Source organism: Dendrobates tinctorius, unplaced genomic scaffold (genome assembly GCF_039654945.1).
Source record: "Dendrobates tinctorius isolate UK_male_01 unplaced genomic scaffold, ASM3965494v1 ptg000007l, whole genome shotgun sequence".
NCBI lineage: Eukaryota > Metazoa > Chordata > Amphibia > Anura > Dendrobatidae > Dendrobates > Dendrobates tinctorius.
In genome coordinates, this window is record NW_027361675.1 from 41832025 (window position 1) to 41851662 (window position 19638).

At 40.2% G+C, this 19638-nt stretch overlaps 1 protein-coding gene across 2 annotated transcripts in view; it reads left to right on the forward strand.

Moving 5' to 3' along the window:
* Positions 1 to 19638, forward strand: part of SRRM3 (serine/arginine repetitive matrix 3) — a 713909-nt gene that overhangs the window by 314832 nt on the left and 379439 nt on the right. For both annotated transcript variants that reach the window (XM_073573890.1, XM_073573882.1), the window contains exon 4: positions 10559 to 10812. In XM_073573890.1, coding sequence (XP_073429991.1) covers positions 10589 to 10812 — 224 coding nt within the window. In that variant the 5' untranslated portion in view covers positions 10559 to 10588. The remainder of the gene's footprint in view (positions 1 to 10558; positions 10813 to 19638) is intronic.

The following is a 19638-nucleotide window of genomic DNA, read 5'->3' on the forward strand; positions in this document are numbered from 1 at the left end:
CACTGTGACCTGAAATCTACTGTGACAAATGTTTCCAAATATGCTGTATGTTCTGAATCTGGTCACAAGTCTCGCGTGACTCACTTGTCATATACTTCAATGCAAGTGACATGTGACAGAAACTTGTGAGCGACTTCTCTGCAATTTGGCCTTTTTTATTACATCAAAATCACAGCTCTAAAATAGTCACAGAGAAGTTGCCCAGCTGTTTTTGTTGCGCAGCTTATCTGAGAATTGCGACTCATGGCTTGTAATCCATTCCTTATTCTTAGTTTTGTTCTGATCCAAAAATATTCTTTTTGGGGGACAGTGTTGCTAAATGGAGGCTCCAAACATCTGCACTCCTAATAAAAAGCTGTAGAGACCTGTGTGGCCTAATCCTTCCCTAGTTTGACTTCAGGATTGACCATTTACACATATTGTAAAGGTGCCTCAATTCATATGCAGTTGAGTGCTCTGTGGAGGAACAAATGAATCATGGAAGAAGATACAGTCATATCTAATTCATACCTTCCAAGCAGTGTTTAGTGAGTACTCCAACCCTGTGGGACAAGGTGGAGTGGAAAGTAGAAGAAGAGTGATGAGAAACAGCAAACAGTGGAGCTGTGCTATGGAGGGATGTACTGTGCTTCTATAATGCTGAGCACCACAGAATTGGTCTATTGTAGATGATAGTTGCTGTGCGATGGACCTCCTTCTGACTCTTCCACATAGCAGATTGTATCCCTTTGTAAAATCTGCAAGATTTTCTCCATTATCTCTGCATTCCCCAGGGAGAATAGATGAGTGATTATTGCTTCATTCTTGTCTTCACGTATAATTCATGTTATTGTGCATTCAGCCACCACCGGAGCTTCCAGGGCCTCCACTCAAACTGTATAATTCATTTCATCTATAATTAAGACTACCCCAGATATGGATGGAAAGGGTCAGGGAAAGACAGCCCTCATTCCCTTTACAAGATCAGCCATAAATGTTTCTTGACAATAAGCAACATTTCCTGCTCACAGTTCAGTACCTGATTATCTAGGTCCGCTTCTGTTCTCCTTGGCGAATATGTGCAATGATGGAGATTTTGGACCCTTCCTTCCTTTATTTAGTTATAAAGAGATTAGAATTCTTTCTATCGCTACTATTCTAACAAAACACCTGATTTCCAGAATACTGAAGAGCCCGCAGGAATGCTCATGAGCATAATATATAATTTATTACTCAGCTCATACCCTTTTTACGCACCCATCATTTCACCATCCGAAGAGCAAAGCTATCGGTTATCTTGCCTCCTGACAGATATACCCCAGCACGATTAGAATGATTAATTTCTTTCTATGAACTGAGTAGGGAACTGTGACAAGAAGATTATTCATAGTACATGAAAACTATATGAAAAGGTCCATAGTAAGCAATGTCTACTATTATACACTCTTTCATTCTGTACGTGTTAAAATAATAGTGAAATTATAATTTTCCTGCATAGAAATGCTGTAATAATTTGGCCGATTCGAGGAATTAGCGTGGCGTGTGTAGTGATGAAGCAATCAGTTTTATCTGTCAAAAAGATGGATTTCACAATTATTTTTAGTCCACAGTTAACTGTAGTCCACAAGTATTTCTAGCATTGTGTATAAATGGTACATATTTTGGACTGATTCTAGTTGCAGCAAGTTTTCCAGTTGGGGCCACATTTTACACAGCTTTGCTTCAATACTTTTGCAGCATTTGACTTTCTTTGTAACGTTTTATATTATATTACTGAACATCTGATGTTTATAGCCAATGGCAGATCAAATGTAACAGTGTGTATACCTACACGGTGTCTCTACACAGTGTCCCTATATAGTGCCCCTATACAGTGCCCCTAAACTGGTGTCCCTATACAGTGCCACTACCCACAGTGTCTCGATACAATGTATCTATACAGAGTCCTTATACATTGTCTCTATACAGTGTCGCCAAATAGTGTCCCTACAGTGTCTCTATATAGTCCACACACAGTGTCCTTATACAGTGTCTCTACACAGTGTCCCTAAATATTGTCTCCAAACAGTGTCTCTATACAAAGTCCATACACAGTGTCCCTACACATTTTGTACCTACACAGTGTCTCTATACAGAGTCCATACACAGTGTCCCTACACATTGTGTACCTACACAGTATCTCTATACAGAGTCCATACACAGTGTCCCTACATATTGTCTCCATACAGTGTCTCTATACAAAGTCCATACACAGTGTCCATACACAGTGTCCCTACACAGTGTCTCTATACAGAGTCCATACACAGTGTCCCTACACATTGTGTACCTACACAGTGTCTCTATACATAGTCCATACACAGTGTCCCTACATATTGTCTCCATACAGTGTCTCTATACAAAGTCCATACACAGTGCCCTACACATTGTGTACCTACACAGTGTCTCAATAAAGAGTCCATACAGTGTCCCTACATATTGTGTACTAAACAGTGTCTCTATATATAGTCCATACACAGTGTCCCTACACATTGTGTACCTACACAGTGTCTCTATACAGAGTCCATACACAGTGTCCCTACACATTGTGTACCTACACAGTGTCTCTATACAGAGTCCATACACAGTGTCCCTACACATTGTGTACCTACACAGTGTCTCTATACATAGTCTATACACCGTGTCCCTATATAGTGCCCCTATACAGTGCCCCTAAACTGGTGTCCCTATACAGTGCCACTACATACAGTGTCTCGATACAGTGTATCTATACAGAGTCCTTATACATTGTCTCTATACAGTGTCGCCAAATAGTGTACCTACACAGTGTCTCTATATAGTCCACACACAGTGTCCTTATACAGTGTCTCTACACAGTGTCCCTACATATTGTCTCCAAACAGTGTCTCTATACAAAGTCCATACACAGTGTCCCTACACATTTTGTACCTACACAGTGTCTCTATACAGAGTCCATACACAGTGTCCCTACACATTGTGTACTACACAGTGTCTCTATACATAGTCCATACACAGTGTCCCTACACATTGTGTACCTACACAGTGTCCCTACACATTGTGTACCTACACAGTGTCTCTATACATAGTCCATACACAGTGTCCCTACATATTGTCTCCATACAGTGTCTCTATACAAAGTCCATACACAGTGTCCCTGCACATTGTGTCCCTACACAGTGTCTCAATACAGAGTCCATACACAGTGTCCCTACACATTGTGCACCTACACAGTGTCTCTATACATAGTCTATACACAGTGTCCCTACACATTGTGTACCTACACAGTGTCTCTATACATAGTCCATACACAGTGTCCCTACACATTGGGTACCTACACAGTGTCTCTATACATAGTCCACACACAGTGTCCCTACACACTGTGTACCTACACAGTGTCTCTATACAGAATCCATACACAGTGTCCCTACACATTGTGTACATACACAATGTCTCTATACAGAATCCATACACAGTGTCCCTACACATTGTGTACCTACACAGTGTCTCTATACAGAGTCCATACACAGTGTCCCTACACATTGTGTACCCACACAGTGTCTCTATACATAGTCCATACACAGTGTCCCTACACAGTGTCTCTATACAGAGTCCATACACAGTGTCCCTACACATTGTGTACCTACACAGTGTCTCTATACATAGTCCATACACAGTGTCCCTAGACATTGTTTACCTACACAGTGTCTCTATACAGAGTCCATACACAGTGTCCCTACACATTGTGTACCTACACAGTGTCTCTATACATAGTCTATACACAGTGTCCCTACACATTGTGTACCTACACAGTGTCTCTATACATAGTCCATACACAGTGTCCCTACACACTGTGTACCTACACAGTGTCTCTATACAGAGTCCATACAGTGTCCCTACACATTGTGTACCTACACAGTGTCTCTATACAGAGTCTATACACAGTGTCCCTACACATTGTGTACCTACACAGTGTCTCTATACATAGTCCATACACAGTGTCCCTACACAGTGTCTCTATACAGAGTCCATACACAGTGTCCCTACACATTGTGTACCTACACAGTGTCTCTATACATAGTCCATACACAGTGTCCCTACACATTGTTTACCCACACAGTGTCTCTATACAGAGTCCATACACAGTGTCCCTACACATTGTGTACCTACACAGTGTCTCTATACAGAGTCCATACACAGTGTCCCTACACATTGTGTACCTACACAGTGTCGCTATACATATTCTATACACAGTGTCCCTACACATTGTGTCCCTACACAGTGTCTCTATAGAGATTGATGCTAGAAGCACTGATTGCATGTTGTGAGACTATCAAGGCGCACAATCGTAGCTAGTGACACTCTGTTGTTACTGGTAATTTACTGGTAGGAATAAAAGGAAACAGACTTCAAAAACACGCTGCACAATTGTTTTTACACAAGAAATATATCTGTTTTAGTTAATAATCATATCAGGAATGCTAGCAGAATTAAAAGAATCCAAATCAAAGCTTTCTCTCCCATATCTCCAATACACAAAAATGAGAGAAACTATAGGTGATGGGGGGGAGTAAGCCGCTGCAATTCACCTCTACGAGCAACTTATCTTCCCTGAAAAGAAAGGAATCAGCAATTGAAACGGAAAGCATTTTCCAACTCTTCTCCAACATCATCTGTCAAAATAGGATCAGGAGACCCTCATACACATAAGATGGTATGTTCTGAAGACTTTCATCTAATGTGTATGGGGGCCTTAAGAACACTTCCAGGACATCTTGAGTAGGAAGTATTAATATGGTTTTAGAGTGGTCTTTTAAGGACCCCCATTACACATTAGACTAATGTCAACCGAACCACACAATATTGGTGGCATTGGCTGACAGTCGAATATTTTTAGGGACCTCCCAACGTACCACCGACAGTCCTGGGAGATAGGTTTGAATTTTATGTCCAGTGCAACAATGATTAAAGAAGTTTTCCGGTGGGAAAAATATAAATGTCCTATTCTTAGGATTGGACAGCTATGTTTGATTGATGCCGTCCTCCTACCGAGACCTCCATCAATTAGGGGAATGGAGGGGCTATCAGGAATGTTGCAGTCACTTTACACAGGCACACAGGGCTCATCTGTATAGTAAATGGGGACCACGGCATACTTGCATTCTTCATCTTCTCGGCAACTGATTGGCTGCAGCAGTCACATGACTTTGCTGGCCGCTGCTGCTGCTGCAAAGTGAATCACTGGCGGAAACCAGCTGTTAGATTCTTTTTCTAATTTGTAGCAAGTTAATATTTTTACTCCACGACAATCTCTTTAATGAGATAATATTCACAGTGTGTAGGAATAATTCCTAGAGTAATCTGATCAGTCTCTGTTGACAATGCCCCTGTTTTGTTATGTCTCCCTCTGTGAACTCAATACAACTTCTTTATTGGTCTGTGGTTAGTTTTATTATACTTGTAGCATGCCTTAATAGGTAAGTATCGGGATGCAGAAACTCGTCTCTCTTTTACTTAATGAGTATTCTCCGAGCTTTCAGCAGGTTAAGAATTTAAAGGAAGAGACGAGCAGAGATCCAGTTCTCCCTAGGGAACTTTGCTAGTATTGGATCTGACATCAGAGCCTGAGGTTTAGGTCAGATAGAGACTGTTTCCACGGCAACGGTAATTGCATTTTGGAACGAGCAGCATTTGGGGACACTTGGATTGCTTTCTCCTTCCCATGTATCAGAGAGTAGAACTGTCTGAACAGCAATTTATTGCATTTGTTGAATCCATCTAATGATCCTTTCTATCGCATGCTGTATTTAGATCCTCCGTGCAACGGTTCCCATTTTATGTTTGTGTAGGGGGTCACAATTTAGGGTCATGCGTCATAAATTGTTTATTTTGTTTCGCTGAATTTTTAAAATGAAATGGAATAGAAATAATCATAGTGGCTACTTTCAGTCTAAGCATTTCCGTTTCTCAACGCCTTTTTATTTTTGCATGGCTATCTTTTCCATTTCACCTAAGCTGGCTCTTTGAAGATTTACAGCAAAGACATAAATATTATAATGGAATAATAACATGTACTTGTGCCAGTCAGTAGAATGGTCTGCTGGGCATATAGATGTAGAAAGCTTTAACTTGGCATGCATACCATGATGCGGCTGATCCTCTATGGCATTTGATTTGTTAAAGAGAATCTGTCTTCAGAATATGACTTATAATTTAAATTCATTTTTGTGCAATTTTTTTTTAATGTTTGGAAAAAATTTTTCCAAATCACAATTTTTATAAAAAAAATTAAAAAATTGTCATTATGCATTTTCAAGCTTGACCAATAAGGATATTTTATAATCTTACTTATTGGGGCCGATTCATCAACAAAAAACACAAAATTCAATGAGGAGGTGAATCAGCTCTGCTAATATGTGGAGGGCTAGGGAGAAGCTGAGATTGCGCGGTCAAATTCACTAAATGTGCTATCGTTTTGTACCCTCAGAAATCCTACTCCACTCCTCAACTGGAGTACCATTTCTGGCATGGCCCACGGAGGTGCGTGCCACTCAGTATATGTGCCAAGTTAACTAAGTAGCGTGCGCCTCTTAATGAATTTGGCGCCTTCTACTCAAGCCTTAAGACTGGAACGGCGCACGCATAGAGTACTCCGGTCAAGATTAATTGGCCCCATTGTTGTATTGGGAAGTTCACATTTACATTAGCAACAATGAGCATATTTGGACCCTTTCTTTTGTAATAAGCATGTGCAGAGGTCATTATGAAGGTAGGGGGAGTAAGGCAAGCTGTGACATTGCTGATTGTCACTGGTGGATCCTGTGTTATCAGCTGTGTATAGAGCTTTTTTCATTGGAATCCTGTCTCTGCTGATAAGGAGCCTGTTAAAAACTGTCCCTGAAATGATGAGAATTATGAATCTAAACCAGCCACGGAGGCTTGTGTGAACAAAATGGAGCGTCTGTTAATCACTGACACAAGTTCCTTCTAATGAAGTATTTTTTTTATGGATGGCCAGGAAACTTACAAGAGGTGGTTTATAGTGTTTGCTCACAAATGTTTTTTTGACCCTTATCCAGCTAGAATTTTGCGTTTAATCAACTTTTCTCAGTCTGCTTCTTAAATTTTAATCTTCGAGAATTATTCACTTTGTATCCATAAGCAAAGCAATAATCATTCATTATTGACTTAATTATCATTACCTGCATGGCCTTCCATCATGTCAATAGCTGCCCTGCCAGGAAACAGCCGATGAATGTGAGTCCAGCTGCTCCAATCCCCAGTGATCACCTGTTATTACAGGGGAAATTTGGCACAGGAAATTGTAGAACTGTAGTATTGCACAGCACCAAGTCAAGTTGATGCTTACACAGGGTCTTTCAGCGCAAGGAACTTTCTGAAGCACTTTGCGTTAGTTTATAAAGAAGGGTAAAAGGTTTGTTCATATGCCTTAACAAGACATAGGGAAAGGAGTTACCTTGATGAGATCATCTTTTGTCAAGAAGAAAAAACAAAAACATTTTTCCTTTGAGAAAAAAGATTCCTATACTCATTTTGTCAGTGTGATTAATTTAAAATCCTGTTCCCTACAATGTAACACTGCTGTATAAAATATTCATCAAAATGGAATGTATCCTATATATAAATTGTGAAAAGAAAAACATTCTCTTTTTAAAGGGTTGATCCATGAACAAAATACACTTACAATAGATCTTGGAATAATAATAAGTTTGATAATTGGATGTCTTTAAAACAAATGTTCCTGTGCTGAGATAATCTTATAAATGTGCCCCTGCTGTGTACTGTGTAATGGTTGTCTGACCGTACAGGAACATGGTCTGATCATAGCACAGCTCCTGGGCAGTGAGTTAGGGCCCCGTCACACATAGCGACTCACCTGCGATCCCGACAACGATATCAACTTGTCAGGATCATTGGTGTGTCGCTACATGATCGCTGGTGAGCTGTCAAACAGACAGCTTCACCAGCGATCAGCACCAGCGACGCCAAGAGCCCGGTGTCGCTGTGTACGTTAGTTACCAGCGCACTAATGCAGGGAGCTGGTAACTAAGGTGCACATCAGGTTTCTAAGCAGCGCGCATCGCTTAGAGACCCAATGTGTTTTCTTGGTTACCAGCTCCCTGCATCAGCGTGCTGGTAACTAAGGTACACATCGGGTTTCTAAGTGACGTGCGCTGCTTAGAAACCCTGCGTTTACCCTAGTTACCAGCGCGCTGATTGCTGGTCTCCTGCCTGTCAACTGCAGCGATGTGTGCTGGCCAGTGGGAGACCAGCGATCAAAAAAATGTCCTGGCTATTCCAGGACGATCAGTGATAACCGGCAGGGGGTCCGGTCGCTGGTCAGTGTCATACACAGCAATCTCACTGGTGAGATAGCTGTTACATCACAAAAATTGTGACTCAGCAGCGATCTCGCTAGCGAGATCACTATGTGTGACAGGGGCTTTAGAGTAGTGGACAACCTCTTTAAGTTAGGACAGCTTAGTCATTTTTTCACCCATTTCTTAGTACTAACCTATTTACGGTAACACCAAATATGGCTGTGCTTACATGGGCAATTACCCAGAGTCCTGAATAACAAATCTCTTTTGTAAGGGAAATGTTTTTCCACGGAGTTCAGTCTGTCATAAGCAAACTGCTCCTACACCAAAGGGGCTAACTGAATTTACCAGTATTGCAAGAACTCAGAACAAACGGGTCTTCTTGCTATGAGTACAGAAGTGTCAATTCCGACCCCACCCTGGTCATTCTTGAGCTTCAAAGGGTTATCAAATAGTCATTATAACCAAGTTGACAATTTCCTATGTACTGTATGGAGGAAGTAGCCAGAGACACAGGATATTTGAAATTCAAGGCCCTGGTCCCTAAATTAGCCCACCATCAGGTCACAAACAGCATATTTTAAATAGCCCAATCCAGGCTGTCCTGGAAACCCATGCCAGGGTGAAGCATATAAAAGCTGGGTTGCATAAAACAGGGTTCCCCAACTCCAGTCCTCAAGGCCCACCAACAGATCATGTTTTCAGGATTTCCTTTGTATTACACAGGTGAAGCAATTATCACCTGGGCAATACTAAGGAAATCCTGAAAACATGATCTATTGGTGGGCCTTGAGGACTGGAGTTGGGGAACCCTGGCATAAAAGATAGTTGTTCGCATGTGGGGGCCTGCCTATGCTGATTGTGATCCCTAATTCATTTCTCCTTCCCTTAAGGAAACAGAAGATAACTGTAAATGAAAGTGTTTAGATATGTCTGTTATTTCTCCCTTTTTATTTGATAACTGTTTTGTATATTTGTGCATCACTTTATTTTTACCTTTTGGTACCTTTTCATGTAAGCACTGTATTTTTATATTAAAGATTAAATCTTTAAGAAGTTTGATACTTGTATGATCTAAAGAATCCAAAGCCTTTCAGAGAGTGTATGACCTTATTTTTGATTGTCAGGCAGTAACATGCTTTGGGGACTTATCACCCCATGTATTTGTTGAGCAATGGCAGTGTTTTTGTGTAGCTGGGGTGTGTGGAATGTGTCGGGGTGTGATTTATGCTCACTTTATAGCCTAGAACAGAGGTTGAGTGTTGGATTGAATGAGAGGAGATAAATTAACCCTTGCAGGTGCACCCCACGTCACGTGCCGAGATGTATGTATTTACGTTCCATTTTTATTCATCCAAAAACAAAATACGGTACCTAGGCCACTTTACGGCTCTAAGAAAGTTGCTTGATTACTTCTCAGCTTTTCCAGAAATAAGTAACTAAGAAAAAAAGTGAATAGAATTGCTAACGACTTGAACAAAGCAGAAATCTCTGTGGTTGTTTCCTTTTTGGTTGCCTCTCCAATGTTATTCCACCATGCACAAATATGATCCATAAGAAAAGCTAACCTAGAAGGCAGTGGGAATGCAGAAACATAATAAAAATTATACTGTACGTCTCAATTGTGTTTCTCTCCTGGAACCCAAATTATTTTCTAGTATGAAACATTTTTTATCATCATCGTAGTATTCCCGCTGTGTCATTGCATGGTAATCTCATTTTTGTTTATATGTTGCTTACACTCGGTAAAGAAAATGAATTCCGTCCGCATTGTTTAATAATACATCTAATAGCAGCTTACCATCCACAATACTCCTAAGGTGTGTCTGTAATTACATTACAATGTGCATAATAGCTCCTAACGCTGCCAGAGCTTCTTTTCCAATTAGCTATTACAATTTGTTCCCTTTGGGGTGCGTGGCAATCTCTTGCTGTGTTTTACACATGGTCAGTTCTCCCAAATCCTTAATATATGAGAATTGACTTCTCTGTCTGCAATGGAAGCCTTCATAATGTAGCTTGTGCTGCTTGGTTGGCAGCGTTGGTCACTGTCTTGCCGAGAAGCAGATTAGTACAGCTCTTCCTCCATTAAGCCGTCAGTTTTAATTTAGCAGAGCGGCTCAGAGTATGGAGACTATTCCCTGTTACTATTCTGTTTCAAAGGTGTGTGAAAGATAAGGAATAAACGTTAGCCTAAATGAATCTGTTTGCATTTTTTACAGGAAAAATAAGAGCTGTAAGGAGGCATTGCAATGTCGATTTGCAATAATGGTGCCAGAATTCCATCACCACGGGAAGCTGCCAATGGTGTTACCCAGCCCAGTGCCTCAGGCACCTGGCATAAATCAGAAGAAGAAGCAAGAGCTGCAGAGCCCAATCTTGTTAAGAAGGCCCACAGAGAAATTTTGGATCATGAGCGGAAAAGAAGGGTAGAACTAAAGTGCATGGAGCTGCAGGAAATGATGGAAGAACAGGGGTAAGTCATTATCCACTGGCATCCAAATGAAAATCCAATTATAATTTAAATAACATATTCTGTAACTCTTACAGGCGCAAGTTATGGAGTGATAATATATGAGTTATCAAGAACTTCAATGAGCTGATAAAGAGGCTTCTATTATGCATGTACGGTACTTTGTAAGTGTTAAAGGAGCACACCGGTATTTTTTTTATTCCCCCTTTGTTAGCAGTAATTTGTGTATTTGTAATGAGTGCAGTGGCATACTCACCGGTGATCGTCTTCGGCCATTTTCATCGGTGCTTCAGTCCATTCTGGAATCACGTAACCACATTTATGACCTGAGTCTCCTTTGTAGAGTGAAGGTCGTCTTTTAAATTTTCTCATTGTAAGTCTCGGGTTGTCCAGTAGTGGACAATCGCAGCTTAAGTAATTTAGGGCCTAAAATATAAAACAGTCCATGCCAGCATCCAACAGCCGACGATGTTCACAGCGGTGTTGTGTCACGTGCTGGCTGCATCCTGTGAGTGGTTGCTGTTTGAATGTAACCTTCACTATTTCATCAAAGTGGACGTCTGCCCTGACGGAATATTGATGTCCTGCAACCTAAGAGTGCAGACTTCACTTGACACAACAATGTCACATCAGCGCCAGGAACAGTGGCACCAACATCTGTTCTAATGGCTCTGCTATGGGAGGCCGTCATGGACTGTTTTTATTTTAATTCAGATCCTGAATTAATTAATCTGGGGTTGTCTAGTAGTGGACAACCTCTTTAATTTTAGGCCATTTCACCCCACAAGTCATGGATTAAAACACTCTATACTCATCAGATGAAACTCATCCTAACCTATCAATGTCGAAAGGACAGGCCTATCAACAGATGTGTATGGGGACCGTTCAACTTTTTCTTGACCGATTATGCTTGGCCAAAAGGATGGGGCATTTGGAATTTCAAAAGCTGATCCTTTTGATTTCAGGATAGATAAATGGCTTTCTTCTCTCTACCCATGAAAAACACATGCACGCTTGTCCGAGTCCTCATGTGTATGTGGGTGTTGAGAGAGATAGCTGTGCTGAACAAACATTCTTCTGAAAGCTATTTCGTGTGAATAGTAAGTTTGACAGTGATGTATGAAACACTAGTTTTAGTAAATCTACCCCCTTGTGTACTGTTATTCTGTAGTCATGATTTACGCCACTGTCTTTGACTCCTTTAACCCTCAGCCTGTTTTCACCTTCTTGACCAGGCCAATTTTTTCAATTCTGACCACTGTCCCTTTATGTGGTAATAACTCTGGAACGCTTCAACGTATCCCACTGATTCTGAGACCATTTTTCTTAAATGCCTGTCCTTTATATTAATGGTAAATTTAAAAATCATAGAATCATAGAATCGTAGAGTTGGAAGGGACCTCCTGGGCCATCTTGTCCAACCCCCTGCTCAAAGGAGGATTCGCTAAATCATCACAGTCAGATGTCTGTCCAGCCTCTGTTTGAAGACTTCCATTGAAGGAGAACTCACCACTTCTCGTGGCAGCCTGTTCCACTCATTGATCACTCTAACTGTCAAAAACTTTTTTCTAATATCTATTCTGTGTCTCCTCCCATTCTGTTTCATCCCATTGCTTCTAGTCTTTCCTTGTGCAAATGAGAATAAAGTTGATCCTTCTACAATGTGACAGCCCTTTAGATATTTGTAGACAGCTATTAAGTCTCCTCTCAGTCTTCTCTTTTGCAAACTAAACATTCCCAAATCCTGCAACCTTTCCTCAAGTCAGGGTTTGCAGACCGGTCACCATTCTGGTCGCTCTTTTCTGAACTTGCTCCAGTTTGTTGATGTCTTTTTTAAAATGTGGTGCCCAAAACTGGACACAATATTCCAGATGAGGTCTGACCAAAGAGGAGTAGAGGGAAATAATGACTTCACGTGATCTAGACTGTATGCTTCTGTTAATACATCCTAGAATTGCATTTGCCTTTTTTGCTGCTGCATCACACTGTTGACTCATATTCAGTCTGTGATCTATTAGTATACCCAAGTCTTTTTCACATGTGCTGTCACTTACCCCTATTCCTTCCATTGATTCTGTATATGTTTTTTTCATTTTTATTGCCCAGATGTAGTACTTTGCATTTCTCCCTGTTAAAAACCAGTCTGTTAGTTGCTGCCCACTTCTCCAGTATATTTATATCTTTTTGAATCCTCTCTCTCTCTTCTCTAGTATTAGCTATCCCTCCTAGCTTTGTGTCATCAGCAAATTTAATCAGTTTACCCTCAATTCCTTCATCTAAATCGTTGATAAAGATGTTGAACAATACAGGGCCCAGCACAGAGCCCTGTGGTACCCCACTTGAGACATTCCTCCAACTGGATGTGCAGCCATTTACGACCACTCTTTGGGTCCGATCACTAAGCCAGTTATGAATCCACCTAACAGTTGCCTTGTCCATTCCATACTTAGTCATTTTTTCAATAAGGATTGTATGAGAGACTTTGTCAAATGCTTTGCTGAAGTCAAGATATACTATATCTACAGCATTTCCTTGATCCACCCAATCAGTGATTCCGTCATAGAAGGAAATTAAGTTAGTCTGACATGACTTATTAGTTACAAACTTTATTCTTATCCAGGTACTGACATACATGTTGTTTAATAATTTGTTCAAAGATCTTTCCTGGTATAGAAGTCAGACTCACCGGCCTATAGTTGCCTGGGTCCACCTTCTTCCCCTTTTTGAAGATAGGAACAACATTTGCTCTTCTCCAGTCTTCTGGCACTTCTCCTGTTCTCCAAGAATTTTCAAAGATTATGGAGAGGGGTTCACAAATTTCTTCTGCTTTCTCCTTCAGTACTCTGGGGTGTAATTCATCTGGACCTGGAGACTAGAATTCATTTAGGTTAGCTAAGTGTTTCCTCACTATCTTTCTGTTTATAGATATCCTGGATTCTTCTATTCCCTTAATAGGACAGTGAAGAACAGTTGATGTTACATTTCCTTTCTGAGAGAAAACAGATACAAAATAGGAATTTAAAAGTTCAGCCTTCTCAACATCCTGTCTTACCATTTCATCATTTTCATCCTGTAAAAATCCTATAGCATCTTTGACTTTTCTTTTACTTTTGACATATCCCCAAAATCCTTTATTATTGCTTTTGACATCTCTTGCAAGCCTCAATTCATTTTCAGCTTTAGATAATCTGATTTGTGCCCTGCAGGTTCTGCAGACAGCATTATATTCTTCTTTAGATATGCCTCCCTCTTTCCATTTTATAAACATTTTTTTCTTCCTTTTTAGCATGTGCTTAAGTTCTGTGTTCATCCATCCTGGTTTCCTTAAATGCTTCCTATTCTTCCCTCTTTTCGGAATTGTTAACAATTGTGCTTTGAGAATTTCATTTTTCAAGATTTCCCATCCTTCCTGGACATTTTTGTCTTTAAGGATATCCAGCCATTGGATCCCTCCAATTCTCTTTCTGAATCCCTTAAAATCTGCCTTTCTGAAATCTAACCTTGACGTCTGAGTCTTCACAGGTCTTCCTCCTCTAGTTATCCAAAATTCTAAAATTGCATGGTCGCTACCTCCTAGGGTCCCAGCCACTTTTACCTCCTCAACCATTTCCTCCCTGTTTATAAGGATTAGATCCAAGGTAGCAGTTCCCCTTGTTTTCTCCCCTACCTTTTGGAAGATAAAGTTGTCAGCAAGAGAGGATAAGAATTTCCTTGACATGTCAGTTTTGCCTGAGAGAGATTCCCAACAAATGTCTGGATAGTTAATCTCCCATGACAACTATGTCATATTTTTTGGAGAACTTGGCCATTTGATGCATAAAGAGTTCATCCATATCTTCAGCTTGCACAGGCGGCCTGTAGTAAATGCCTACAATGGTGTCCTTTCCATTGTTCTGTCCTTGTATTCTTACCCAAACAGTTTCCACAGAACTCCCAGTCTCTGAAGCTTCAATCTCTGTGCAGATATACGCGTTTCGAACATACAATGCGACACCCCCTCCTCGTTTATCAAGTCTGTTTCTTGCAAATAAGTTGTATCCTTCTAGCCTTGTATTCCAATCATGTGTATTGTCCCACCAAGTTTCAGTGATTCAAATGACATCATATTTCTTTTCCTGTGTAAGTAGTTCCAATTCTCCTTGTTTGTTGCCCATGCTTTGTGCATTAGTATAGAAACATTTTAGTTTGTGATAGGTTTCTCTTTCTCCAATATTTTTATTAATTAGATTCTTTTGTCTTTGTTCTTCCTTTCCTCTTCTAATAGCAGAGTTCTCAATAGCATTTGTCAGGTGTTGTTAGGTAGATATGATTTGCGTTTATTTATGAAAATATTGAAAATTTGGCAAAAACATTAAAAATTTAGCAATTTTCTAAATTTTAATTTTTATGCCCTTAAATCTGATAGTTATACCACGCAAAATAGAAAATTAGTAACACTTACCACATGTCTACTTTACATTAGCATCATTTTAGTAACATAGTATCATAGCAAGGCCAAAAAACGATATTTGTCCATCCAATTCAGCCTATATTCTGTCAGAATAAATCCCCAGATCTACGTCCTTCTAAAGAACCTAATAACTTTGTAAGATGCAATATTGTTATGCTCCAGTAAGACATCCAAGCCTCTCTTGAACCCCTTAACATCATTTTTTTTTTTGTTAGAGGGGTTAAAAGTTTATCATCAGTTTTGCAATTTTCCGCCAAAATTTACCATAACAATATTTTTAGGGACCACATCCCATTTGTAGTGACTTTGTGGGCCCTATGTGACAGAAAATATCCCAAAATGTGCCATTTTAAAAACTGCACTCTTCAAAGTGCTTAAAACCACATTCAAGAAGTTTATTAACTCTTTAGGGGCTTCACCAGAGTTGAAGGAATGTGGAAGGAAAAAATGAAAATTTTCCATTTTCCCACCAAAATATTGATTTAGCCCAAAATGTTGCATTATCAGAAGGTGAACAAGATAAAATGAACCATACAGTTTGTTGTGCAGTTTCTCCTAAGTAAACCTGATATGTGGTAGAAAACGAATGTTTGAGTACACTGTAGGGCTTGGAAGCGAAGGAACACCATTTGACTTTTGGAGCACAAAATTGGCTGGAATAGATAGAGGATGCCATGTCAGATTTGCAGAGTTTCTGACATGTCAAAACAGCAGAAACCCCCACAAGTGATCCCATTTTAGAAACTCTTGAGTAATTCTTCTAGGGGTGTAGTGACCATTTTTAACCCCCAGGTGATTCATAGTCGAATAACATTGGGCCGAGTCAATGGAAAACTAACATTTTTCCACTAAAATGTTGCTTGGCCACAAGTTTTTGATTTTCAAAAGGGATAATAGGAGAAAATGGACCATACAATAAGTTGAGCAAAATCTCCAATACCCCATATGTGGCCGAAAACTACTTTTGAGGCACAGTGGAAAGCTCAGAAGTGAAGGAGCGTCATATTGGAGTTCAGATTTTGTAGGAATGGTTTGCGGTGTCACACCCTGAGATGTCAGAACAGCAAAACCCTTCAATAAGTGACCCCATCTTACAAACTGCACCTCCCAATGAAGTCATCTAAGGGTGCAGGGAGCATGTTGACTACTCATGTGCCTCACATAATTTTGTACCACTGAGCGGTGAATAAAGAATAATTCCATTTTTGGTACTAAAATGTTGTTTTAGCCTCAAGTATTTAATTTTAATAAGGGCTAATAGAAATAAAGGGACCTCACAGTTTCTTGCACATTTTTGAGTACACCAATACCCTACATGTATAATCGAGAACTATTTTTCAGGCACAGTGGAAAGCTCAGAAGGGAAGGATCACCATATTGTAGTGCAGATTTGGCTGTTATGGTTTGCGGATGCCATGTCCCACTGGCAGAGCCCTTGATGTGACAGAGCAGAATAACCCTCCATTAGTGATTTTACAAACTACACTTCTCAGTGGATTCATCTAAGGGTGCAGTGATCATATTGACTGGCATCTTGAATAAATGACCCTGAAAGATGCTGACTGCGCTTATATCAATCCAACCCTCTTTCTCTAGGGACTAAGCGACTCCTTGAAAAAACCTGTGATGGGTCAATACGTCACATTGCCAGTCATATACACCCTATACCGAGCACAACTTTCTTGTACTAATAAAGCTTCAGCCTCAAAAGATTCTAAGCTTGAGTGCGGTTGATTTTTCTACAATTGACTATTCAGGTTACAACCCGGTTCAAACTGCACCTCTTGACCACGCTGAATGCGCACCAAATGTCTCTACAGGGTTTACTAGTGTGACAGTTTTATAGTTCGGGTCGTTACGGACTCAATTCATACCAGATATGTGTATTTTTTTTTCCATAAATTTGTATTTGTTGGTATAATGTACTTTTTCTTTTTTTGTTCTTTATTTTGTTTTTTTTTAAATATTTTTTACAATTTTTTAAACTATTTTTTACTTTTCAACTTTAACTTTTATTACACTGTGTCATCATGTATGTAGCATCAGCATTGCAATATATTATACCTGCCAGTGCTGCACTGACAGAGGCCTCTTTGACCATGTTCCTGGCATGGTCTAATAGGTGTGCTATAGAATGCTGACCCGGAGGTCCTCATGATGACCTTGGATTTCCATGGCAATGACCAGCCGGAGCTTGGCTATAACTTAAGCCGAGCTCATGGTGGCGATAGCAGAGGCACAGCTCCTGTGTGTCTCGCACTATCGCCATGACGTAACTATATGTGAAAGGTCGTGAAAGAGTTAAAGAAAACATGTCATTAGGATTTTATGCCCCAGATGAACAGCAAAAGTGCTTTACTGCTGAGTAAATCCTTATCGTGCTTGAATAAATCCATTTTGCTGTTTTAGAGAAAGCAACGTCTTAAATTATATGCTAATGAGTTGCAAGTGCAGTAGGTTGACACTGCACTTACAGCTTTCCTGCCTCTCTGCCTATTCCTCACAATCTGCCATCATACTGTCTGTGACTGACAGGTGATTGAAACATAAGTAACTTAGAGACAGGAGGTTGCAGAAAAAGGGAAATAGGCAGGAGAGATGCAAGTTCTAAACCCGCTCACTGCACTTGCAACTTATTAGCATCCAATTTTAGATATGAATTTTTGAAAAACAGTAAAATGGATTTCTTCAACAAGCTAAGTATTTACTCAGCATTAAAGAACTTTTATATACATGCCATTAGTTTTGGGTATAACATTCTGAAGACAGGTTCTCTTTAAAGGGAATCGATCAGTAGGATCAATCCTCCTAAGCCATCTGTATGGGCACAGCAGTCAAAGTAAGCCGAATAAAATGATACCTTGATATCTGTGATCCGATGTCTTATACCATTTGAATACATATTTTTCTTATATGTAAATTAGCTATTTAGGACTATGGGCAGAACAAAGATCTGCATGAAGATCTGCCTCCAGAACGTATTTTAAATGAAAAAGGGAGTTACCAGTGTGAAACAGTAGTAAAACAGAATTTTAGAACTGAGCAATATTTTCTTACAAATACGTTAGCAGATGCAGCTCCCACAGTCTCACGCAGATCAGGGTCCTGCCCATAGTCCTGAACAGATCATTTAAATATAAGGAAAACATGGATTTCTCTGCAATAAGACATCAGATGGAAGATACAGTGGGGTAAAAAAGTATTTAGTCAGCCACCAATTGTGCAAGTTTTCCCACTTAAAAAGATGAGAGAGGCCTGTAATTGACTTCATAGGTAGACCACAACTATGAGAGTCAAAATGAGAAAAACAAATCCAGAAAATCACCTTGTATGATTTGGCAAGATTTATTTTGCAAATTATGGTGGAAAATAAGTGTTTGGTCACCTAAAAAATGCAAGATTTCTGGCTCTCACAGACCTGTAACTTCTTCTTTAGAGGCTCCTCCATCCTCCACTCATTACCTGTAGTTATGGCACCTGTTTGAACTTGTTATCAGTATAAAAGACACCTGTCCACAACCTCAAACAGTCACACTTCAAACTCCACTATGGTGAAAAGAGCTGTCGAAAGACACCATAATCAAAATTGTAGCCCTGCACCAGGTTGGGAAGACTGAATCTGCAATAGGCAAACAGCTTGGTGTGATGAAATCAACTGTGGGAGCAATAGTAAGAAAATGGAAGACATACAAAACCACTGATAATCTCCCTTGATCTGGGGCTCCACGCAAGATCTCACCCCGTGGGGTCAAAATGATCACTAGAACAGTGAGTAAAAATCCCAGAACCACATGGGGGGACCTAGTGAATGACCTGCATAGAGTTGGGACCACCGTAACAAAGGCTACCATCAGTAGCACACTACGCCACCAGCGACTCAGATCTTGCAGTGCCCGACATGTCCCCCTGCTTAAGCCAGTACATGTCCGAGCCCATCTGAAGTTTGCTAGAGAGCATTTGGATTATCCAGAAGAGCATTAAGAGAATGTCATATGGTCTAATGAAACCAAAGTAGAACTGTTTGGTAGAAAAAAAACTTGTGTTTGGAGGAGACAGAATGATGAGTTGCATCCAAAGAACACCATACCTACTGTAAAGCATGGGGGTGGCAACATCATGCTTTGGGGTTGTTTCTCTGCAAAGGGACCAGGACGACTGATCCATGTACATGAAAGAATGAATGGGGCTATGTATCATGAGATTTTGAGTGCAAACCTCCTTCCGTCAGCAAGGGCATTGAAGATGAAATGTGGATGGGTCTTTCAGCATGATAATAATCCCAAGCACACAGCCACGGCAACAAAGGAGTGGCTTCTTAAGAAGCATATGAAGGTCCTGGAGTGGCCTAGCCAGTCTCCAGATCTCAACCCCATAGAAAA